This window comes from Erinaceus europaeus, chromosome 1 (genome assembly GCF_950295315.1).
Source record: "Erinaceus europaeus chromosome 1, mEriEur2.1, whole genome shotgun sequence".
Lineage (NCBI taxonomy): Eukaryota > Metazoa > Chordata > Mammalia > Eulipotyphla > Erinaceidae > Erinaceus > Erinaceus europaeus.
Genome location: NC_080162.1, coordinates 131269753 through 131296471, shown reverse-complemented (window position 1 = coordinate 131296471; position 26719 = coordinate 131269753). Strand labels below are relative to the sequence as shown.

General features: G+C 37.3%; 1 protein-coding gene across 1 annotated transcript in view; it reads right to left on the bottom strand.

The window, feature by feature from the left end:
- The window catches only part of CSMD3 (CUB and Sushi multiple domains 3), a 1712448-nt gene that overhangs the window by 934796 nt on the left and 750933 nt on the right, over positions 1-26719 (bottom strand). The window contains exon 13 of the mRNA XM_060195764.1: positions 10687-10799. Within this exon, the coding sequence (XP_060051747.1) occupies positions 10687-10799 (113 nt within the window). The remainder of the gene's footprint in view (positions 1-10686; positions 10800-26719) is intronic.

Here is a 26719-nt window from a genome sequence, read left to right as displayed (position 1 = left end):
CCTCTGGATTAAAAAAAAAACTTCGAGTGTGATTATTGTATTAGACAGTAAAAATATGCTTAGTTTTGTAAGAAACTGCAGTAGTTTTCCAAAGTCTCTACACTACTATGCAGTCATACTGGAAACGAGTCTGGGTTCGGTTGTGCTAGGTCCCCACCACAATTCATGATAGGCCAAATTAAAATAAAATAGCCAAGTACTTAAGAAAAACACCTTTTGTGCAAATGTTTCACTCTAAGAGATATTTTATTTACTTTAGTGAGACAGATACAAAGAGAAAGATACAGAAAGAGAGACCAGAGCACTGTAAGCAGAGCTCTGGCCTATGGTGGTGCTGGGGATTAAACCTGGGGCCTCAGAGCCTCAGGAATGAAAGACTTCTGCATAGCCACTATGCTAGCTCCCCAGTCCAAAATGTTATGAAATGTCAGCTAGTTCCATAAAAATTATATGGATTCATCAACATTTTTATTTTAATTATGTATTTTAGTTGAGAGGTATTTTAATATTTAAGTACCTTCATAAATTTAACTTCAAGCAAATATTTATAGAGATAATGTAGTGTTTCTGAAAAGCATAGGTCTAAATTCTGAGGTATAGCTTAAAGTTGCCATACAATAGTCATGTGATCTTAAACAAGTAACCCCACCTGTTGTGGTTCAATTATTGTATTTATGGACTAGGAATAGTGGCATTATCTACCAAGCAAGCAAGGTAGTTATGGTCGCTTGACTTGATAGATGTGCTTACAAATGCATACAAAAACTCAGTCAGTTTTTGCTAGTAGTGCTACACTTTGAGAATGCATACAGACAAAAATAAAATTTTACTTATCTGCTTTAAAGAGAGATAACATCACTTTACAACTCTATGAAGACTGGTTATAGATATACCTGCCCTTCATTTTTAAGTTATTTCAATATCCCTAAAGAATATTAAATAGCCATGTGCAAACAAAAACAAAATGAACATTAACAATTAAATGGTGTGTATGGCTGTCTGTATGCATACCTTTACTTCTGTATGATAAGCTTATGGTATTTTGTAATTTAACTCAATCCTGTGGTTATATCATATTTTTACACTGATTAGCATCTCTGGGCTATATCCAAACTGAAATTTCTGTTGCCCCAAGTCCCTCAACATCTTGAAGAGTTTAATGCTACATAATGGAGAATGACATTCAGTCAAGCAACTTAGGGATGCATTTAGGTTCTACAGTAAGTTAATGATCTGACTCTCACATTCATTCATTCAGACATCCCACTAATATTATTGAGTGATGATCATGTCTTAGGTACTGTGATAAATACTGGGGATATAACAACAACAACAATGAAAAAACAAAGAAAGAAGGAAGGAAGGAAGGAAGGAAAGAAGGAAAGGAGGGAGGGAGAGAGGGAGGGAGGAAAGGAAGGAGGGAGGAAGGAAGGAGGGAGGAAGGGAGGAAGGAAGGAAGGAAGGAAGGAAGGAAGGAAGGAAGGAAGGAAGGAGGGAGGGAAGGAAGGAAGGAAGGAAGGAAGGTCACTACCAAAAACTTCTTATCATTGTGTATTCATCCTAGTTTCGAACCTGAATGTGAGTAGTAATTCTTAACTCTTATAGTTATATTATGATTTAATTAGCTAGTGTAAGCAAAATGCTTGCAATATACAAGGCTAGTAACTATAAATTATAGCTTTAAGATTGCTTAGGATTTCTAAGATATAACATACAAGTTACCCTTGGGAGGGCTGTAGCTCCTTATATATGGTATGGATGATAGTGGTTTAAACAAATAAGGGATACTATTAAAATTTTCAAGATATGGTTGCATTTTACTCATTTATGCTACTGTAAATAGTAATATATTATATATTATATATATATATATCCTACACAAATCAGAGGGAATCAAACTTATTTCAAAGGACTATTTTCTGCTGAAGATATAGATAAGCTTGCAGCAGGCAAAAAGAAAAAGAGTAAGTACAAATAGCAAATCATCTCAATTATGAGCAAGAATTAATATATAATAGGAAAGGACAAGATAAAGTGAAACAAGGACTAGGCATTATGCATTGCATCAAAGCAAAAGACTCAGGAAGGCAGGCAGTGGAGGGGCAGAATAGAGTTTTTTGGTTCTGGTACATAAAAATTTTATCTGAGTCAATGACTACTTGATAAACCATTAGCACCCTCAATTAAAAAAATAAGAAACATGAAGTTATCACCCCATCATGGAGGGCCCTAGTCAGGAAATCCTGGGATTCCCACACAGATATGATGGGACTAGACTTCTAATAGATACCTCTCTCCACCACCACTGGTCACTTCTATCAGGAACAAATCATAAACCCTCTTGTGGACCTCTACAGGATCTTGCCCTCACTGTAGAACAATAATGGTAGGGACTGCTTCACTCTCCAAAGGGAGGCTGGGTCAAAATACTCTGCCACTCTAGGAAGCCTGGTCCTAACATGAGTGCAGTCTAGAATGTTCCCATCTGTGACCATGAAATTTGAGCTCAGACTAGTAGGGATGCAGAAGTTACACAGACTATTATGCTAAATATGAAAAGACATGGGCCCTAGGTCAGACCTATGGTGTCTACAGTTAACAGTATTTATATACTTTTTCCATATTTGGTAGCTATGCTCTGCCCTGATCCAGCTTTCTAGTCCTATTCCCAAATCTGATACCATCTTCCCAGACAAAACTTTTAGCCCACCTCCATGTTAGCTGTCGGGCTCAGGCAAAAATTAGTGAAGTCACTAATTTCTGTGTGTAGTAATTTCGAATTTCCTAAAATTGACTTCTTAGATCTTCCAACATGAAGACCCCAAATCTTATCTGCTCTATTCTTACCTTTATGATCCTGATTATTAAACAATTTTCTCTGTTTTATATCTTAATGATTTCCAGTCACCAAATTGCAGATGCTACCATAAAGCCAATCTGCTTCCCTGGACAGAAAACCTCACCTACGTGTCCTAGAACCCCACCTCCCCAGAGTCCTATCCCAGGAGGGAAAAGCAGAAACAGGCTGAGGGTATGGACTGACCTGTAAATGCCCATGTCTAGTGGAGAAGTAATTACAGAATCCAGACCTCCCACCTTCTGGTCCCTATAAAGAATTTTGGTCCATACTCCCGGAGGGAAAATGAGTATGGAACTTTCCAATGAAGGAATGGGATATGGAAATGGGATATGGAAATGGAGGGATGGGAATTGTGTGAAATTGTACCTTTCTTATCCCATAATCTTGTTGATCATTATTAAATCACTAATAAAAAATAAAAAGATAAATTTATAAAAACAGAAGCTTACAGTATACAGCTTACATGTCTGAAGTCACAAGTTTGGTCTTCAAAATTATTTATGCCAGAGTTGAGTGTCACTCTGATCTCTCTCATAAAAATATGCATCTTAAAAATAGTAAGGATATATATTTTTATTTGGAACATTTGTTGCCTTTATAGGTTTTTGTTGTTGTTGTTGTTGACCATTTTTTTCCTTTACTGGGGGATTAATGTTTTACATTCAACAGTGAATACAATAATTTGTACATGTAAAACATTTCTAAGTTTTCCACATAACAACCCCCACTAGGTCCTCCTTTTTCCAGACCTGTATTCTCCCCTCCATCCATTCCAGAGTCTTTTACTTTCAAAGTTTTTAAGTGGAAAGCACTATCTAAACTATCTACATAATAATTAATAGTTCCAGGACCAGGTGGTGATGTCCCTGGTTGAATGCACACATTACAATTCTCAAGGACCTGGGTTCAAACCCAGACCCCCACCTGCACTGGCGTTGCTTCATGAGCAATGAAAAAGTACTGCAAACATCTCTCTGTCTCTCTGCCTCTTAGTCTCCACCTCCCCTCTCAATTTCTCTCTGACTCTATCCAAAATAAATTTAAAAAACAAATGAAAAAAATTAATAGTTCTAAGGATTAAGACTAAAGTTCTAAAGATATTAATGACTTTATTAGACAACTATTTATTATTTTATATTAATATATTTTTGTTCTTTCATTCACAATACGATTTTAGAAAATAAAAATCTTAGAATAGTAATTTTCAAAATGTACATCTTCAAACACTAGGACATTTTGTATATTTGGTAAAGTGAAGAAGTCTGACTAGTGTTGCTAATCATCTTTGCTTAACCCTGCTCCACCAAGGCAGCTCCAATTTAAAGTTCTCTATTTTGGGTTTCTAAAAGAGTATTTACACTAAAAGCTTATTTGTTTTAAACTCAAGTTTCAACAATTTAGTCTTGTACTTAAAATAATTAGAGAAGAAGAACAAATGAAGATCCAGGCAGTGGCAAACCTGTTAAACACACATCACGGTGCACAAGGACCTGGGTTCAAGGCCCTGGTCCCCACCTACAGGGGGAAAGCTTCAGGAGTGATGAAGTAGGGCTGCAAGTGCCTCTTTGTCTCTTTATCTATTTCCCACCCCCTCTCCATTTCTCTTTGTCTCTCCCCAGTAAGAAATACATAAAATTAATTAAAATAAAAAAGAACAAATGAAACCAAAAGTTATTAGAACAAAGTAAATAAAAGTAATTAGAGCACAAAAATATAGAGGTTAGTGAACTCAGCCTGTGATAAAGCATATGAATTGCAAATTCGATGGTCCAGAGTCAGGCCTCAACATTGCTATATGCTAGAGCAGAGGGATACTCTGTCCTCTTTTCTTCCCTCTTTCTTCTCCTCCATTCCATTTCCCTCTCTCTCTCCTTCTCATTTTTCTTTTCCTCATAAGTAGTAAATAAATATATAAAGATTAGTTAAATTCCTAAAACTGAAATAAGCAAAAACAGAAACTGAATAGACAATACAAAATCAACGAAGCAAAGACATGTCTCTTCTAAAAGATAAATCAAACTAATTAAACTTCAGCTAGGCTAAGAAAAAAAAAAAAAAGCTCAGCGAAATAAGTAAATAAGTGAAAGAAAAGTACCAGAGGGGTTTGTTCATCTGTGAAACATAGATAATGAAAACACCAAAACTTGCAAAAAACTAATCAAACTGTATCTCAAACTTCTCAAGAACTATGGTGGTTATTGCAAGAATGGGGGGTGGCACAGAGCATTGGTGGTAGGTATGATCAGAAGCTATATCCCAGTAATATCCAAGTCCTGTGAACCATTACTAAATAACTAACACAAAGAATTGCTTGAATGTAAATCAATGGGGAGAAATTACAGTAGATGCAGAAAGGCAAAGAAGTGTTCTACATCAGTAAAAATAGAAACTCGTTCTGACAATGATGTAGAGGAAAAGGAATCCTTTTACACCAATGATGAAAATGTAAATTTTCAAAGTTCAAATGGAAAATAGAAGGGGGATTCCTCAAAATACTATAGTTTAAGACAAATTTTCTGAAAGACAAAAGTATTTCCTTGTCCATACACAGCAGTATGGATAAAACTCAGACATTAGGCAAATAAATATATGCTCTACTTCCTGATATATTCCTCAGTGTTAATTACTCAAAATATTTAAAAAATTACCATATTACCCAGAAATTTTACTCCTAGTAGCTATACAAGTAACACAAAACCCCAAAAGGAAAAAAAATTTTTTTTCATTGTAGGACTATTTATAATAGCCAACATATGAACTAAGCAAATGTCCAACATAGATGAATGATTCAAAGACATGACATATTTACACAATTCTGCTATAAGAAAATATAAAACAAACATATGAACAACTTCTCCAGGTCACTGATTGTCAGAGAAATGCAAATAAAGACAACATTGAGATACCACCTCACTCCTGTGAGAATGGCATACATCAAAAAGGACAGCAGCAACAAATGTTGGAGAGGCTGTGGGGACAGAGGAACCCTTCTGCACTGCTGGTAGGAATGTAAATTGGTCCAGCTTCTGTGGAGAGCAGTCTGGAGAACTCTCACAAGGCTAGACATAGACTTTCCATATGACCCAGTAATTCCGCTCCTGGGGATATACCCCAGAGATTCAGTAACGCCCAATCAAAAAGATATGTGTACACCTATGTTCACAGCAGCACAATTCATAATAGCTAAAACCTGGAAGCAACCCAGGTGCCCAACAACAGATGAGTGACTGAGAAAGCTGTGGTATATATACACAATGGAATACTATGCAGTTATTAAGAACAATGGACCCACCTGATCTGACCCATCTTGGATGGAGCTAGAAGGAATTATGTGAAGTGAGCTAAGTCAGAAAGATAAAGATGAGTATGGGATGATCCCACTCATCAACAGAAGTTGAGAAAGAAGAACAGAAAGGGAAACTAAAAGCAGGATCTGATTAAATCGAGAGTAGGGCACCAAAGTAAAAACCCTGTGGTGAGGGGGGAGGGTGGATATTCAGCTTCCCGGGGCAGTGGGGGGGGGGTGGGGTGGGATGGGACACAGTCTTTTGGTGGTGGAATGGTGTTTATGTACACTCCTATTAAAGTGTAGTCATATAAACCACTATTTAATTAATATAAGAGGGGAAATATTGATCATATGTCTCGAACTTTTTAAAACACAGACTGAGCCTTTTTAATGCATAGGCTGAGTCTTTGATATGTTGACTCTCTCAAAAGCCTAGACCAGGGAGAACAGAAGCAACCGGTGGCCCAGCTATATACAAGATGCTGGGTATTATACAACAAACCCTAACAAAGGGACTTTTCAAAGTTAACCCAATCACCAAATAATGTGATGATAACAATAACTATCCATTGTCTTCTTGAACCCTAAGACAGCAGGAACCTCACATTTCCACTATCGAGCCTCTATTTCCCCCAGTCCTGGAACCTTAGGGTGGGGCCCACTTTCCTGCATGCTTCTCTCAATTCATATCAAATAATATTGCATCAGCCCATCACAACCTAATCAATGCAATGAGTGCCACCCCAGCATGCTTCACTTCAGACTTTGTCCAGAGACTTCAGGTGTGGAATGACAACCCTTCAGCTTCATCACTCGGGTGAGACCTTTCCTTTTATAGTATTCTCTAATTCCATTCCCCAATAATGTTCCCAAACCTAGATATAGACCAGGTCTCCTGAGATAGAGCATATGTTCACACGTGTCCATAAACCAGGGAAAAATATACCTGAAAGCAGAAGTACACAAGATTCTGCAGTGAGTATCCCCCAACACTTCATCTGCACTATTCCAGACTTTAGGTCCATGATTGTTCAACAATTTGCTTGGCTTTGTATGTTAACTCTCTTTTCAGCCACCAGGTTCTGGATGCCAGCATGATGCCAACCAGACTTCCCTGGACTGAAGACCCCACCAATATGTCCTGGAGCTCCGCTTCCCCACAGGCCCACCCTACTAGGGAAAGAGAGAGTCATACTGGGAGTATGGATCCACCAGTCAATGCCCATGTTCAGTGGGGAAGCAATTACAGAAGCCAGACCTTCTGCAACCCACAAGGACCCTGGGTCCATACTCCCAGAAGGATAGAGAATGGGAAGGCTATCAGGGGAGGGGATGGGATATGGAGATCCGGTGGTGGGAATTGTGTGGAGTTGTACCCCTCCTATCCTATGGTTTTGTTAATATCTCCTTTCTTAAATTAAAAAAAAAATAAGACTTTGGAAGATAGTACCATGGTAGCACACCAGATTGTCATGCTGACTGGTTTTGTTCCTGGAACTACCATAAACCACACGTAATTAGTACTCTGGTCTCTCTCTTTCATTAAAATATCTAAAATTAGTACTCTGGTCTCTCTCTTTCATTAAAATATCTAAAATTAGTACTCTGATCTCTCTCTTTCATTAAAATATCTAAGTTTATCTTTGAAAGTACATATTGAAAGAGAAAAACTAATATAAAAAAAGAATGAAAACAAAGGGCCATGTAGTGGTGCAACCTTCTGAGTGTACATGCTACAATGCTCAAGGGCCAACTTTCAAGACTCCAGTTCCCACCAGCAGGGGGAAAGTTTTAGGAGCAGTGAAGCAGTGCTACAAGTCTCTCTCTCTCTCCCTCTCTCCCTCTCTCCCTCTCTCCCTCTCTCCCCTCTCCCTATCTCCCTCTCCCTCTCCCTCTCTCCCTCTCCCTCTCTCCCCTCTCCCTCTCTCCCTCTCCCCCTCTCTCCCTTTCTCCTTCTCTCCTTCTCTCCCTCTCTCCCTCTCCCTCTCTCCCTTCCCTCTCAATTTCCCTGTTTCTCTCTATCTAATAGACAAACAAATACGTACAATAATTCTTTAAAAAAGAATGAAAATAAATTGTGAAAAGCAAAATACAATACAAAGTAAATCACATAATATAGTCATAGTTCTAAATTTAAAAAAAGAACAAAGCACATGCTTTATTTATGAGAACTACATTTAGTTCTATCTCTGGTAAAATCTGGAGAAATATTAGTAAACATCTTCATATTAAACCCAAAAAAGGATTTTAGCATTTAGAGTCAACAAATTATTTAGCAGAGACTGCAGGAGTTATGAAAATTATTTTTAGCAGGCAACATTATCTTCTCACATCAAAATCTGTAGCTTCTCAAACTGAACCCTACTTCAACTTTAAATTCAAGTTTCAGTTATGAAGAATGTAAAAATACTATTTTCATAGAAGAAATGGTGATTTAAATATATTTAAAATCATCAGGCTAACCTTTTTGATTGTTTAAACTGACATTTATCTAGATTTTGTGTACTATTCAAGTTAACATTGTACAAAATTTTGTTTTAAGTTCAGTGTGCCACACAGTATGCATGTGTCCTGTTTCCCTGACAACACAATAAACTCATTTCCATGTGTCTGGATACAAAGGCAAGGCAATTCAGGGCTTGAAAATGAAAACTGATTAAAATTATTATTATACAGCGAAACGGATTTTGCACATCCACTGTTTAATTGAAAAGTTAGAAAACAACGGTGTTTGCAATAGATATAATCAATTTAGCAACATGATGTACTCATGATTTCTTTTCCATTTTCACTTTTAAAGTATAGATTGTAATTTAAGTCATTACCTTTTACAGTTGATGGAATTAAAGAAAAATTCTAAATTTGTATGTGTAATTTGTGCTTTGTATTTGTCTATCCACTCTATTTTACTGCAATCAAGGTTCAGCATGTGTGGTGCTGAAGATATTCACAGATTCCCAATGTTTGTTTGCATCTATTTCTTGTAAATAGGACAAGGACAAAAGGTTTTTGTTATGCATATATGACTAGTCATCAGTAAGTAACCTGATGTGGGCACTAACAATACAATAAAGACATGCTTGATCTATAATTTACAGAAGAGCTGATACCATGACCACTAAGACCATGTATTTGATCTGAGATAATCAGTAAGAGATCACTTAGAAAAAAAAAATATCCAAAATTCTGTAAGAAATAAGTTGTGTGGTTGGGTTGTGGCACACCTGCTTGAGTGTACATGTTAGAATGTTCAAGGATCCAGGTTCAGTTAGAGCTCTCTAGCACAGTATTCTCTCTCAGTTTCTGATTGTTTCTATCCAATAAATAAATAAATATTTTTAAAAGGAAATTAAGTTGTTCACCATGTTCTAGTAATATTTAGTAAATTTTAGTTAGTCAAATAGTATAAACACGTAACATTCTGTTTGTGTTCTGGGAAAGCTGAGAAAACCAGAGTGATTAAAGCACAAGGATAGAAGTGGGGGTAGATAGGATGATGGTTATGCAAAAAGACTTTCATGTCTGAAGCTCCAAAGCCCCAGGTTCAAATTCCAGCACTGTTGGGACTATGTGTAAGCTTGATAGAGCTTAGGGAGAACTATTCCCATCCTTGGATGGAGGTCTGAGAAGATACCCTCTTGGTGAGTCTCTCTGAACCGAGGTGAGCAAAAGGGGGGAAACTCAGGCTTAGTTCTTTCCTTCTTGACTCTCATTCCCACAGAAACCCCAATACTTCTCCCCATTAACTGCAGGCCACATGGCCGCCTACTTTAAGATTCACTTAGTCAAAGTCACCTTCTGATCACACACTCCATCATACACCTCAGACCCCAGACAAGAGAAATTCCAAACTCTATGGCCTTTTGATATCCATCTTCTCTCTGTCTCACCCTACTGGTTTAACCCTTATGCTTCTCTCAAATACCTTTGGATCATTAAGTTGCTTGCGTCATGGAGAATAACTGTCTTGTATCTCATCAATTCCTGTCATACCAGCCCCCTACCATAAGGGCAAGCTGATCTTTAAGAAATCTGTAATTTCTGACACATTTCAGTAATTCCTTTTGGCTTTCTATTTAACTCATGTCCACCTGCTAATAAACGAGTTCTGAGAATGCTGCAGTCTCCCCGGTGTGTTTACTCTAGAAAGAACCAGTCCGTTACCTTTTCCCTGGAGATCACCCCACCAGAGACCCTGACATAGCACCACCAACCACTATCACCCAGAGCTCAGCAGCGCTCTGGAAAAAATTCTAAAAATATAATAACAAAAACAACAATAATAATGATGACATAAGGATAACACAGTAAATAAAAGGAAGATAATGAGCCATGAAAATAAATAGGTTAAGAAAAAAAAAATCCCAATTTGAATTCAGCATTTACAATTGATTAGGAGAATATAAAATGTTTTGCTGGCATTTGTATTCTTTCCTGTGTGCTGGTAAACTTTTATTTGTGGGTCCAACTAAGTTTGAATTTAAAAATATTCTCTGGTGGTATTAAGATATTTTCAGCAGTGGCAATTCATCATTACCTTTATAGTTAACCTTGAAGCCAACAGATCCGACACTTTCATCTGTTTGAAGGTGCAGCCACATTTGGTTGTTCATGCTCACTATCAAGTCTGGCACAAAGCTTCCAGTCAGTCTGCAAAAGATGATGATAAATAAATAAATAAATAAATAAGCAAGAAGAGTTAATAAAATAATCTGCATACAAATTACAGCTCAAATTTGTCTCAATATTTTTTGGCTAGAGAAATAAAAAAAAGTCATTTGAATACTTACAAGGCTACACTGCTGGTCTAACAGAACATTAAAGGTGCAATTTATTGAGCAAAGTTTAACATAAAAGAACAAGTACCATATCATATGTTTAGGTTAGGTCTTTCATATGCTCCTTGAGGAAAGATACTGAACTTTAAGTCATTAAATACCTTTCTACATCTATGTGACTTGAAAAGAGAAAAAGGAGCATTGATAAAATTCTTTCAGGCTGTTTTCCCCCTCAACCAAGTCTATATTTCATTTTAACCTTTCAAGTTTGCACATCTTTGTTTTAAAGAAATGTTCTAGGGGCTGGGTGATGGCCCATGTGGTTGAGTGCACATGTTACAATGAACAAGGACCTGGTTTCATGTCTTCAGTCTTCACTTGCATGGGGGAGGTTTCATGAGTGGTAAGCAGTGGGGCAGATCTCTCTCTCTCTCTCTCTTTCCCCCTCAATTTCCCTCTGTCCTACCAAATTAATAAATTATGTTTTATTAAAAGGAATAATGTGAAATGTAGTGAAGTAGTGGATAAGACAATGAATAGCAAGCCTGCGATACTGATGACAGACTCCCTATATTGCTATACATCTTACTGTAAATAGTTTAATTTTAAAGATCATGCAAATTTGATACGGCATCAGTGGATCTTCACATTACTAACTACATTCAGTAATGTTTGCTTTTATAACACCAACACAGGAAATGACTCAGTGCTTTCTCTGTTGTTAATAAAGCTTTAGTCATAGAGTTGAACCAACACCAAGGGTCTTATGAAGAGAAGCAGTAAATAATACTTGTGTTAGGGGTAGGGGGGCAGGGCATCTGCCAGGAATATAAAGAGAGAAAAAAAATGAATTTACTGCTAAGATATCTTTCTATATTGGTAGAGAATTCTAAAGCATAAATGAAAATATTTATTTATTTATTTTCACAAGAAAGTGACCAGGGCACTGCACAGCTCTAGAAGAAGATAGTGCCAGTGATTGAACTCAGGTCCTCTGTAACCTCAGGGGTGAATGTCTTGTGTACCACTACTTTCATTTCCCCCCAGTCCCAAATACAGAGTTGGAAAGCAAGGAATTCCAAAGTTTACTTAATGCATTGTTAAAATCATTAGGACTGCTTGAAAATTGCATTGTGTAACTGTGCAGTGTTTCTCTTCCAAATAAAAAAAAAATGAACACAGTGAAAGCGCCTAAAGTTTTCTAATAGGACAGTACATTATCATGAGACTGGCAAAGTGTGTAGTGGATAGCTCTATCTCTTGGGTGACTATGCCAACAAATTTGTCTGGTCACTACTCCAGAACAGATTATATTAGCAAATATAAGGATGCTATCAATGTCTAGTACTACAGGATCTATGAGACTCTATCGTAACTAAATTCAGTTATATGTTATTATTGTCCTTTGCAAATCCTACATTGGTATTGACAAATGGCTTGCAGTATAGTTGACACAATTTTTCAAATAAGTTATCAAAACATACTTTCAATTTACGCCTTATGCACAATTTTTTTACTATTTACTTTGAGTATTATGCATGATTTAAAGGAACATTGTGAGACTTGAGGATACAATGCTATAACTTTTTAAATTATATTACTAGTTTTCTTCTTACCAAAGCAAATTTAAAACCCTTGTAATATCAGGGCCAAGCACTGGTGCACCCAGTTGAGCACACACTCCGTTATGCACAATGACTGGGCTTCTAGCCCCTACTCCACATCTACAGGAGGGAAACTTCATAAGTGATGAAGCCGGTCTGCAGGCGACTATCTCTCTCTCTCCCTCTCTATTTCTGGTCCTCTCTCAATTTCTCTCTGTCCTATCAAATAAAATAGAAAGAAAAAATGACTGCCATTTGAAGTGGATTTATCATGTAGGCACTATGCCCCACCATATATATACATGATTATTATAATATAAATTATGTTCATATGTACATTCTCAAAATGTACTAGTATGGACCGGGACAGGTCCAAATTGCTCTGTTACCATACTCCTCTTTCTTGTGACTCTGACACCCAAGCTCAAATGAAGGAAAAGATGGAAGAAAGTCAAGGCAACCCTCTTATTCAAGAAAAAGGAAGGACCACCAAAACAGAGTAACTCCCTTCAGAATGGGAGAAGGTCTTGCATGCCATACAAAGAACTAATAACAAAAATTTATAAAGAACTCATGAAGCTCAGTAAGGAAAAAACAAACCTGTCATTGGCCATGTTCAGCAGTATATTTTAACAACAATTTTGAGTTTGTGGACATCAAGATAGATATGAACAATAAAGTAATTTAAAAAACTGACGTGTTTAGGGTTCAATCAAAATCATTTACTAAAGGAAATTACCATAACTCCAACCAATTTCTGAAAGGATTAAAAGAAGAAAAGCATCAAGAGTCTATCATTACTGCAAGAATCTGGGGTAATGAAAGAGGTGGTTAAATTTTTCCAGAGTACAGAAGGCTAGAAATGGACCTACCCTATGATCCTGCAATTCCTCTCCTGAGGATATATCCTAAGGAACCCAACACATCCATCCAAAAAGATCTGTGTACACATATGTTTTTGGCAGCACAATTTGTAATAGCCAAAACCTGGAAACAACCCAGGTGTCCAACAACAGATGAGTGGCTGAGCAAGTTGTGGTATATATACACAATGGAATACTACTCAGCTGTAAAAAATGGTGACTTCTGGGGTTCCTGGAAGATGGCGGACTGAGAAGCTGCTAGTGGCTTGAGCTCTGACCACATCTCCTGGAAACGGTAGGATTTTCTGCCTTTAGTAGGCCAGTCAATAAGGGGTGCTAGTGGTGACACCAAGGAGGTGACTATAACTTAATTTGGATTAAGAATTAGAGTAGGAAAAAAGGGGAAAAACATTTTTTCCTTTTAATTTTTAATCATACCTCCTCCTCCTTGCCCCCACCCCCCATAACCAGTCCCCTGCTAGGAGCCTCCCCTGCTAGGAGCCTCTTTCTTTACCAAATTCCTGTCCCACCAGGGAGTATCATTCATTCTAAGTCTATACCCTTCTGAAACCTCTGGCCTTTTTTCTTTCTAAGTAGCCAAACCCCCCCCACCTCACCCACATAGCTAATTAAATAATTAAAAATAAATTAATTTAAAAAACCCTTTCCTTTCACTGCTCTTTTATGACTGTTCTTTTTCTTATCTTTTTCTTTTCTCTCTCTCTCTTTCTTTTTTTTCTTTTTCTCATTCTTGTCATCCTTTCTTCCTTAATCCTACAGCTTCCAAAGCCACAGCCCCCAGCCCCCACACCACCAAACAGTGTGCTTTTTTGAATTCATTGATACACATTTGGGAATTATTTTGGGAAAGAACTCTGACACAGTGTGGACTCTCATTGCAAGTGTCTCTGCTCAACTTCCCTTCCTCCTTTAGCCAACCCTAGAATATACAGTGGATAGTAGATTTGCATAACTATCTATTTCAGCTATCCTTGTCTAGTCCTGAGGTTTTGTTTTTTTTTTTCTCATTCTTAACAATCAGCAGCCTCTGATCACAAGGTTTGAGGTAATCTGGGACAGGGTTTTTATTTTATTTTATTTTACTTTATTTTACCGTGCTCTATTTTACTATTAATATTATATAAAGGCATATAACTTCCCCCCCTTTAGGTTGATCAGAATTAACTCTTAGGATATATTTCAGTGCTAGGGTAGTGGGCATCTTATCTATTGTGGGAGGAACTTGTCTCCTTAATCCTACCTCCTCTACAGACTCTACCCTCCCTGCCCCTCCTAGCTAATCAAAAAAAATAAATTAAATTAAAAATAAAGTAATAAAAAAAAACCCTTTCACTGCTCTTTAATTACAGCTCTTTTTTTATCTTTTACCTTTTCTCTCTATTGTCTCTTTTTTTTCTTTTTCTTTCTTTTTTTTTTTTATCTTGTCATACACTTCTTCCTTCTTCTTTGCCTTTCTGAATTTGTGAATTATTTTGGGGAAGAAATCTGACTCAGAGTGGACTCTATGTGTGTATCTCTGCTCTAATTACCATTCCCCTCTTGGTACCCATAGAATATACAGTGGATAGTAGATTTGCATAACTGTCTATTCTTGCTATCCCTTCTTTCTTTTCTCTTTCTTCTTCACTGGGATTTGGTTACTATTTTTTCACGGACTGGAGAAATTGTTTGGATAACTGGTAAGGATTAAACTACTTCAATACTTACTTCAGTAGCTACTGTAATTCCTGAGGTTGGTGAGTGCAATTGTCATACAGGTATTTAGTACAGTGTTACTTGTACTCAAGACACAACAACTGAGGAACAACAAAGCATATAAAAAAAAGAAACACATACATCAAAAAATGGGTAGAGTAAAACTGGAGTAAAACTGACATTTAACAACAAACAGAAATTTTTAAAAGTCACAGAATTTGGAAACTAAACAACATACTCCTTAAGAACCATTGGGTCAGAGACTCACTAAAGTAGGAAATTCAAATGTTCCTGGAAACAAATGAAAATGAAGACACAACCTATCAAAATATTTGGGAAACAGCTAAAGCAGTACTGAGAGGGGAATTTATAGCCATACAGTCACATATTAATAAGAAAATGTTCAAATGAACGACCTTACTGCACACCTCAAGGACTTAGAGGAAGAGGAACAAAGGAACCCTAAAGCAACCTGAAGGATTTCTGAAGGACAGAAATCACTAAAGTTAGAGCAGAAATAAACAACATCGAAAATAAGAGAACCATACAAAAGATCAATGAAGCCAAATGTTGGTTCTTTATAAGATTAAACAAAATTGACAAACCCATAGCCAGACTCACCAAACAAAAAAGAGAGAAGACTCAAATTAATAGAATTGTAAACAATGCAGGAGATATCACAACTGACACCACAGAAATCCAGAGAATCCTGTGAAACTTCTATAAAGAACTATACGCCACCAAGCTAGAGAATCTGGAAGAAATGGAACAATTCCTAGAAGCATATGCCCTTCCTAAACTGAACCAAAAATAACTACAAAACCTAAATGCACCAATCACAGACAAAGAAATTGAAGTCATTATTAAGGATCTCCCCAACTACAAAATTCCTGGACCAGATGGCTTCACAAATGAATTAGTACCAATACTTCTTAAGCTTTTCCATAAGATTGAAGAAACAGGAATACTCCCTTCCTCCTTCTATGAAGCCAACATCAGCCTGATACCAAAACCTGATAGGGACACAACAAAAAAGGAAAACTACAGACCAATATCGCTGATGAACAAAGATGCCAAAATATTAAACAAGATCTTGGCCAACCGGATACAGCAACATATCAAAAAGAGTGTTCATCATGACGAAGTGGGATTCATCCCAGGAATGCAAGACTGGTTCAACATCCGTAAGTCAATCAATGTCATTCACCACATCAATAAAAGCAAAGCCAAAAAAGACATGATTATCTCAATAGATACAGAGAAAGCCTTTGACAAAATCCAACACCTATTCATGCTCAAAACTCTACAAAAAATGGGAATAGATGGGAAATTCCTCAAGATAGTGGAGTCTATATATAGCAAACCTACAGCCAACATCATACTCAATGGAAAGAAGCATTCCCCCTCAGATCGGGGACTAGACAGGGCTGTCCACTGTCACCGTTACTCTTCAATATAGTATTGGAAGTTCTTGCCATAGAAATCAGGCAAGAGAATGAAATCAAAGGAATACAGATTGGAAGGGAAGAAGGCAAGCTCTCACTATTTGTAGATGGTATGATAGTATACATAGAAAAACCTAAAGAATCCAGCAGAAAATTACTGTAAATTATTAGGCAATATAGCAAGGTATCAGGCTACAAAATCAGTGTACAAAAATCAGTGGCATTTCTTTATGCAAACACTAAATCTGAAGAAGAAGACATACAGAAATCACTCCCATTTACTGTTTCAGCAAAATCAATCAAATACCTAGGAATAAAGTTGACCAAAGAAGTAAAAGACCTGTATGCTGAAAACTATGAGTCGCTACTCAAGGAAATAGAAACTGATACCAAGAAATGGAAACATATCCCATGCTCATGGATTGGAAGAATAAATATCACCTAAATGAATATTCTCCCCAGAGCCATATACACATTTAATGCAATACCCATCAAAGTTCCACCAAGCTTCTTTAAGAGAATAGAACAAACACTACAGTCATTTATCTGGAACCTGAAAACACCTAGAATTGCCAAAACCATCTTGAGGAAAAGAAACAGAAATGGAGGCATCACACTCCCAGACCTTAAACTATATTATAAAGCCATCATCATCAAAACAGCATGGTACTGGAACAAAAATAGGCACACAGACCAGTGGAACAGAATTGAAAGCCCAGAAGTAAATCCCCACACCTATGGACATCTAATCTTTGATAAGGGGGCCCAAAGGATTAAATGGAAAAAGGAGGCTCTCTTCAATAAATGGTGCTGGGAAAACTGGGTTGAAACATGCAGAAGAATGAAATTGAACCACTATCTCACCAGAAACAAAAGTCAACTCCAAATGGATCAAAGACCTAGATGTCAGACCAGAAACAATCAAATACTTAGAGGAAAACATTGGTAAAACACTTTCCCACCTACACCTCAAGGACATCTTTGATGAATCAAACCCAATTGCAAGGAAGACTAAAGCAGAAACAAACCAATGGGACTACATCAAATTGAAAAGCTTCTGCACATCGAAAGAAACTATTAAACAAACAGACACCTCACAGAATGGGAGAGGATCTTCACATGCCAGACATCAGACAAGAAACTAATCACCAAAATATATAAAGAGCTCAGCAAACTTAGCACCAAAAAAGCAAATGACCCCATCCAAAAATGGGCAGAGGATATGAACAAAACATCCACCTCAGAGGAGATCCAAAAGGCTAAAAAACATATGAAAAACTGCTCTAGGTCACTGATTGTCAGAGAAATGCAAATTAAGACAACACTAAGATACCACCTCACTCCTGTAAGAATAGCATACATCTATAAGGACAGCAGCAACAAATGCTGGAGAGGTTTTGGGGACAGAGGAAACCTTCTGCACTGCTGGTGGGAATGTAAATTGGTACAGCCTCTTTGGATAGCAGTCTGGAAAACTTTCAGAAGGCTAGACATGGACCTTCCATATGACCCAGTAATTCCTCTCCTGGGCTTATACCCCAAGGAATCCATAACACCCAACCAAAAAGAGGTGTGTATTCCTATGTTCATAGCAGCACAATTCATAATAGCTAAAACCTGGAAGCAACCCAGGTGCCCAACAACAGATGAGTGGCTGAGAAAGCTGTGGTATATATACACAATGGAATATTATGCAGCTATCAAGAACAATGAACCCCCCTTCTCTGACCTATCTTGGACAGAGCTAGAAGGTATTATGTTAAGTGAGCTAAGTCAGAAAGATAAAGATGAGTATTGGATGATCCCACTCATCAACAGAAGTTGACTAAGAAGATCAGAAAGGGAAACTTTAAGCAGGACCTGACCAAATTATAAGTAGGGCACCAAAGTAAAAACCCTGTGGTAAGGGGTAGACATGCAGCTCCTGGGCCATTGGCGGTGGGAGTGGGTGGGAGGAATGGGTCACAGTCTTTTGGTGGTGGGAATGGTGTTTATGTACACTCCTAGCAAAATGTAGACATATAAATCACTAGTTAATTAATTTGAGAGGGGGAAAATCAATTGTATGTCTCAAAGTTTCTCAAAAGAGAAACTGAATCTTTTAAATATATAGGCTGTGTATTTGATATGCGGACTCTCTCAAAAGCCTAGACCAAGTAGATCAGAAGCATCCAATAGCACAGCTATATACAAGATACTGGGTACTGTACAGCAAACCCTAACAAAAGGACTTTTCAAAGTTAACCCAATTACCAAATAATGTGATGATAACATTAACTATCGATTGTCTTTTTGAACCCTAAGACAGCAGGAACTTCACATCTCCACTATAGAGTCCCTACTTCCCCCAGAACTGGAACCCTTGGATAGGACCCACTTTCCCGTATACCTCTCCCAATCCATATTAAATAATATTGCATCTGCCGATCACATCCTAACCAACGCAACGATTGCCACCTCAACATGCTTCACTTCAGACTGTGTCCAGAGACTTCACATGTGGAATGACAACCCTTCAGCTTCATTACTCAGGTGAGCCCTTTCCTTTCATAGTATACTCTAATTTCATCTCAGGTGTTTCACTTTCTAACAAAGTCCCAAAACCTAGATATACACCAGGTTCTGTGAGAGAGAGCATATCTTCACATGTATCTATAAACTACTACAAAATATATACCTGAAAGCAGAAGTACACTAGAGTTTGCAGTGAGTACCTCCCTAACACTTCCTCTCTACTATTCCGAGCTTTGGGTCCATGATTGCTCAACAATTTGCTTGGCTTTGTATGTTAACTCTCCTTTCAGTCACTAGGTTCCAGATGCCATCAGTATGCTGGCCAGGCTTCCCTGGATTGAAGACCCCACCAATGTGTCCTGGAGCTCAGCTTCCCCAGAGACCCACCCTGCTAGGGAAAGAGAGAGGCAGACTGGGAATATGGACTGACCAGTCAACGCCCATGTTCAGTGGGGAAGCAATTACAGAAGCCAGACCTTCTACCTTCTGCAACCCACAATGACCCTGGGCCCATGCTCCCAGAGAGATGGAGAATGGGAAAGCTATCAGGGGAGGGGGTGGGATATGGAGATTGGGTGGTGGGAATTGTGTGGAGTTGTACCCCTCTACCCTATGGTTTTGTTAATTAATCCTTTCTTAAAAAAAAAAAAAGAAAAAAATGGTGACTTCACTGTTTTTAGCTGATCTTGGATGGACCTTGAAAAAATCATGTTGAGTGAAAAAAGTCAGAAACAGAAGTATGAATATGGGATCATCTCACTCTTAGGCAGAAGCTGAAAAACAAGATTAGAAAAGAAAACACAAGTAGAACCTGAAATGGAATTGGCGTATTGCACCAAAGTAAAAGACTCTGGGGTGGTTGGGTGGGGAGAATACAGGTCCATGAAGGATGATAAATGACATAGTGGGGGTTGTATTGTTAAATGGGAAAGTGGGTAATGTTATGCATGTACAAACTATTGTATTTACTGTTGAATGTAAAACATTAATTCCCCAATAAAGAAATAAATTAAAAAATTTTTTTCCATAGTATAGAAAAATAATGTAAGAAGATGAAGGAAATCCAAAGAGAAAGGGGATAATTATCAAATCATTAGTGATTAAGTGATTGAGTAAATCAAGGGGTGATGGGGAGGATGAGGAAAGAAGAAAATAAGTGTGTCTCTATAACTTGCTCAGGCTAACAGACCCTTGCCTTTTCTGGTAGAAAATGGTGCTCCTTATTCTGAAATGACAATGGAAACTCCCCACTTTCCCTCTGATGAAAGAGTACTATGGGCTGCTGGTATTTCTAACCAGCTTTACACGTGCTTCTTTTCTTCTGGCGTTGTCACATGGGTGAATCCTTTGGCTAAAGACTGTGCCTTTTTACTTTGTTTTGAGTTTTCTGTAACTCAACTGAGGAGAGATCTCAGGTTAAAATTATGACTTACCATATTGTGTATTACATATGGAGTGTTTGTGAAACACACTGGGGCGAGAGGGGAGCATCTGACTTTGTTGCTGTGCATCTTTTGAGAGTAAAAAGGATATAGTAGAGATTAGCAGTCTCATGACATCTAGTTACATAAATAAATCTATACACTCCATTTACGCAGGGATTAAAATTTTTGGAAAATCAGAGATTAATTAAGATAAATGCTTTATCAGAATTTATAAAATTACCATGTGTCAAGCAATAACCTTGGCTGAAACCTCAATTAGAAGCAATAAAATAAATTACACAATTAGTGAAATGGAATAATTATTAAAGGGTACTCACTTAATTATATCAATATTGTCAAATTTCCAATTAAGAACAGTTAAATCTGATAATGACTCATCTTAGGGCCAGGTGGTGACACACCTAGTTGAGCGCACATGTTAGGATGTGCAAGGACCCAGGTTTGAGCCCCCAGTCCCTACCTGCTGGGGAAAAGCTTTGCAAGTGGTGAAGCAGTGTTGCAGGTGTCTCTCTGTCTGTCTCTCCCTCTCTATCACCCCCGCCCCTCTTGACTTATGGCTGTCTCTATCCAATAAATAAAGATAATATTTTCTTTCATTTTAAAAATGGTTGATCTTTGTACAAAATCTTAAAGAAGTAAATACAGTCATTATTCCATTAATGATTGCAGTTCCTAAATAATCTAAACAATTATAACTTTGGTACCATCCAGTTATTTTTGTCTTCAATTTATATATAGTCTGATTAATTCCATGACATTTTGCTAGTGATTCTGTTTACATTTGTAGAAAAAAATCCTGTATTTGTGGCAAAGGATTCCTTAAGAATTTCTGCACTTTATGTATACATTTGCAGAAAAATTAAGAGGAAGGCATGTTGCCCGAGATATCGATAGATCAATATATAAATGGTTTCTAGTTCTTGCAATTCATGCATATGGCGTATCTTTCTGTTTCTTTGCTCCTCTTTCAATGTGCTTCCCATGAAAGTCTCATCAAATATTTTTAAGATAATATAACAAAAGCTACAATTTTTTTTGGAATCAGAAAATACCTCGGTTTACAAAGCAATCTTAAGGGGGAAAAAAAAAAAGAAGAAGAAGAAGAAGCAGAATGGAGGCACTACACATCTTGACATCAAAATATATCATAGGATTATTGTAATCAAAACTGCCTGGTGCTGTAACAAAAATAGATATACATGCCAGTGGGACAGAATTGAGTCTGGAAATAAGTTACACACACACACACACACACACACACACACACACACACACACACGCACGCACACACATACATTCACAGACATTATATTTGACAGGGGGCCACAAAACACTAAATGGAGAAAGAAGAAAGAACTGTCTCTTCAAAAATGGTGTTGGAAAAAAAATGGGTTGAAACATGAAGGGAAGGAAACCACATCACCACATTTCTTTTTATTTTTTTAATTTTTAATTTTTATTGGGGAATTAATGTTTTACATTCAAACATCACCATATTTCAACATGCACAAATATCGTCTCCACATAGATTAAAGATTCGACAATTAAGACCAAAAACTGTCGGGGAGATTCCAGAAGATGGCAGAATGAGAAGCTGCTAGTAGCTTGAGCTCCGGCTACATCTACTGGAAAAGGTAGGATTTTCTGCCTTCAGTAGGACAGTCATTAAGGGGTCCCAGCAGTAACACCAAGGAGGTGACTATAACTCAATTTGGGTTAGAAAATAGAGTAAAAAGAAAGGGAAAAAATATTTTAATTATTATTCCTGAAGCGCACCCCCTCCTCTCTCTCCCTCCTTAACCAGTCCCAGAGGTCCAGATAGCTGCTCCTAGAAGGCTCCCCTGATGACCTTCTTTCTTTAGCAAGATTCCTGTCCCACCAGGTGGTGTCATTCATTCTTATTCTACTCCCTTCTGAAGCATTTGGCCTTTTTTTTCTTTCTAAGTAGGCAATCAGCTGCCTCTGATCAGGGGGGCTGAGGCAATCTGGAGCCATCCAAGCTGAAGACAGGACAGATTTTTTTACTCTGTTCTATTTTATAATCAATACAAGATAAACACTTATCCCTTTCCCCCTCTCCTTCGGGTTGACCAGAATTAACTCTTAGTATATTTTCCATTACTAGGGTACTAGGTGTCTTATTCACTGCTAAAATAACTTGTTTCACTCTTCCTACCACCCCTACCCATTCTCTCCCTCCCCCCGGCATAGATAATTAAATAATTTAAAAAAAAACTCTTTCCTTTCACTGCTCTTTTGTTACTGTTCTTTTTCTTATCTTTTTCTTTCTCTCTCTCTCTTTCTTTTTTTCTTCTTTTTCTCATTCTTGTTATCCTTTCTTCCTTCCTCCTTCAGCTTTCTGAATTCACTGATACACATTTGGGAATTATTTTGGGGAAGAAATCTGACTCAGAGTGGATTCTCTCTGCATGTATCTCTGCTCTACTTCCATTTCTCCTCTAGCTACCACTAGAATATACAGTGGATAGTAGATTTGCATAACTGTGTATTCCTGCTATTCTTATCTAGTCCTGAGGTTCTTTTTTTTTTTTTTTACTTTCTTAAAAATCAGCTGCCTCTGCTCAGGAGGCTTGAGGCAATCTGGGACAGGTTTTTTACCATGCTCTATTTTATTATTAATATTATATAAAGGTGTATCTCTTTCCCCCCCTCCTTTAGGTTGACCAGAATTAACTCTTAGGGTATATTTCATTGCCAGGGGACTGGGCATCTTATCCATTGTGAGAGGAACTTATCTCACTACTCCTACCTCCTCTACAGACTCTCCTCTGTTCCCTCCTCCTAGCTAATTAAAAAAATAAAATAAAATAAATAAATTAATCAATTAAAAAACTTTCCTTTCACTGCTCTTTTATTACAGCTCTTTTTTGTATATTTTTTCTTTTCTCTCTCTTGTTTCTCTTTTTTTTTATCATGTCTTCCATTTATTCCTTCCTTCTTCTTTGTCTACTGAATTCACTGATATTCAAATGTGAATTATTTTGGGGAAGAAATATGACTCAGAGTGGACTCTCTATGTGTGTATTTCTGCTCTACTTTCCTTTCTCCTCTTGCTACCCATAGAATATACAGTGGATAGTAGATTTGCATAATTGTCTATTCTTGATATCCCTTTTTTCCCTTCTCTTTCTTCTTCCATTGGACTTGGTTGCTATTTTTTCCCAGACTGGAGACATTGTTTGGCTAACTGGTAGTGATTAAACTGCCTCAATCCTTGCTTCAGTTGGTATTGTAATTCCTGAGGTTGGTGATTGCATTTGTCATAAAGGTATTTAGTAAAGTGTTGCTTGTACTCAAGACACAACAAATGAGGAAAAACAGAACATAAAAATAAGAAACACATAAATGAAAAAAATGGGTAGATTAAAAACAAATAAAAGTGCAACTATAATGAATGAAGACAAGAGCCCAGAAGAAACTACAAATCAGCCAGAAGTAACCATAGATAAGAAAAGTATGCAAGCAATAATAAACTTATTAATTACAGAAATGAAAATAACATTGGAGGAAAGGAATAGCAGTATTAGGGAAACAGCAGTTGAGACCCTCAGCAATTAGAGAACAAGCTGAAATAGCTGAACTGAGGAAAGAAGTTCAGGGAAGGGAAAGCAGACTAACAGAAGCAGAAAACAGAATGAGTCAGACAGAGGATAAGTTAGAGAAAACTAAGAAAGAGGTGAAAGAGTTCAAAAAGAGATTGAGAGACACTGAAAACAACAACAGAGGCATATGGGATGATCTCAAAAGAAGTAACATTCATATAATTGGCCTGCCAGAGGAAGAAAGAAAGGAAGGGTAAGGAAACATTCTAGAGGAAATAATAGAAGAAAACTTCCCAGACCTGAATAACAGAAAGAACATCAAGATTCAAGAGGCCCAGAGAGTTCCAAACAGAATCAACCCAGACCTGAAGACACCAAGACACATCATAGTCACAATGAGAAGAAGTAAGGATAAATAAAGGATCCTAAAAGTTACAAGAGAGAAACAAAAAATCACATACAGGGGAAAACCCATAAGATTATCAGCAGACTTCTCCACTCAAACTCTAAAAGCCAGAAGGGAATGGAAAGATATCTATCGAGCCCTGAATGAAAAAGGGTTACAACCAAGGATAATATATCCTGCTAGACTTTCATTCAAACTAGATAGAGGGATCAAAACCTTCTTAGACAAAAAACAGTTAAAGGAGGCAACCATCACCGGCCCTGAAAGACGCATTAAAAGACCTCTTATAAACAAGAACATCACTATAATACTTGCAATATATCAGAACAAACAAAAATTTGTTGAACAATGGCACTACAATACATTAAATCCATAATATCAATAAATGTCAATGGCTTAAACTCACCCATCAAAGGGCACAGAGTGGGAGGACGGATCAGAAAACATAACCCAACCATATTCTGCTTGCAAGAATCCCATCTGACACAACAAGATAAACACAAACTTAAAATGAAAGGATGGAAAACTATCATAATACAGGCTTACGGACCACAAAAAAGGGCAGGAACATCCATTCTCATCTCAGACATAATAGATTTAAAATTAAATAAAGTAATAAAAGATAGGCAAGGACATTACATAATGATTAGAGGATCAATCAGCCAAGAAGACTTAACAATTATTAACATCTATGCACCCAATGAGGGACCATCTAAATACATCAAGCACCTACTGAAAGAATTTCAAAAATTCATCAATAGTAATACAACAATAGTGGGAGACTTCAATACCGCACTTTCACACTTAGATCAACAAAGCAGAGAATCAACAAAGATACAAGAGAATTAAATGAAAAGATTAACAGACTAGACCTCTTGGACATTTTCAGAGTCCTTCACCCCAAAAAACTGGAATACACCTTCTTTTCAAATCCACATAACACATACTCAAGGACAGACCACATGTTAGACCACAAAGACAGCATCAATAAAATCAAAAGCACTGAAATCATCCCAAGTATCTTCTCAGACCACAGTGGATTAACATTTATCAACAAACAGAAAATTATTAAAAGTCACAGAATTTGGAAACTAAACAACATACTCCTTAAGAACGACTGGGTCAGAGAGTCACTCAAGCAGGAAATTCAAATGTTCCTGGAAACAAATGAAAATGAAGACACTACCAATAAAATATTTGGGACACAGATAAAGCAGTATTGAGAGGGATACTTATAGCCATACAATCACATATTAAACAATAAGAAAAAGTTCAAATGAACGACCTTACTGCACATCTCAAGGACTTAGAGGAAGAGGAACAAAGGAACCCTAAAGCAACCAGGACAGAAATCACTAAAGTTAGAGCAGAAATAAACAACATCGAAAATAAGAGAACCATACAAAAGATCAATGAAGCCAAATGTTGGTTCTTTATAAGATTAAACAAAATTGACAAACCCCTAGCCAGACTCATCAAACAAAAAAGAGAGAAGACTCAAATTAATAGAATTGTAAATGATGGAGGGGATATCATAACTGACACCACAGAAATCCAGAAAATCACGCAAAACTTCTATGAAGAACTATATGCCACCAAGCTAGACAATCTGGAAGAAATGGAACAATTCCTAGAAGCATATGCCCTTCCAAAACTGAACCAAGAAAAACTACAAAACCTAAATGCACCAATCACAGACAAAGAAATTGAAACCATTATTAAGAATCTCCCCAACAACAAAAGTCATGGACCAGATGGCTTCATAAACGAATTCTACCAAACTTTCAGTAAACAGCACCCATAGTTCTTAAACTTTTCCATAAGATTGAAGAAACAGGAATACTCCCTTCCTCCTTCTATGAAGCCAACATCACCCTGGTACCAAAAGCTGATAGGGACACAACTAAGAAGGAAAACTACAGACCAATATCTCTGATGAACATAGATGCCAAAATATTAAACAAGATCTTGGCCAACCGGATACAGCAGCATATCAAAAAGATTGTTCATCATGACCAAATGGGATTCATCCCAGGAATGCAAGGCTGGTTCAACATCTGTAAGTCAATCAATGTCATTCACCACATCAATAAAAGCAAAGCCAAAAACCACATGATTATCTCAATAGATGCAGAGAAAACCTTTGACAAAATCCAACACCCATTCATGCTCAAAACTCTACAAAAAAATAGAAATAGATGGGAAATTCCTCAAGATAGTGGAATCTATATAGCAA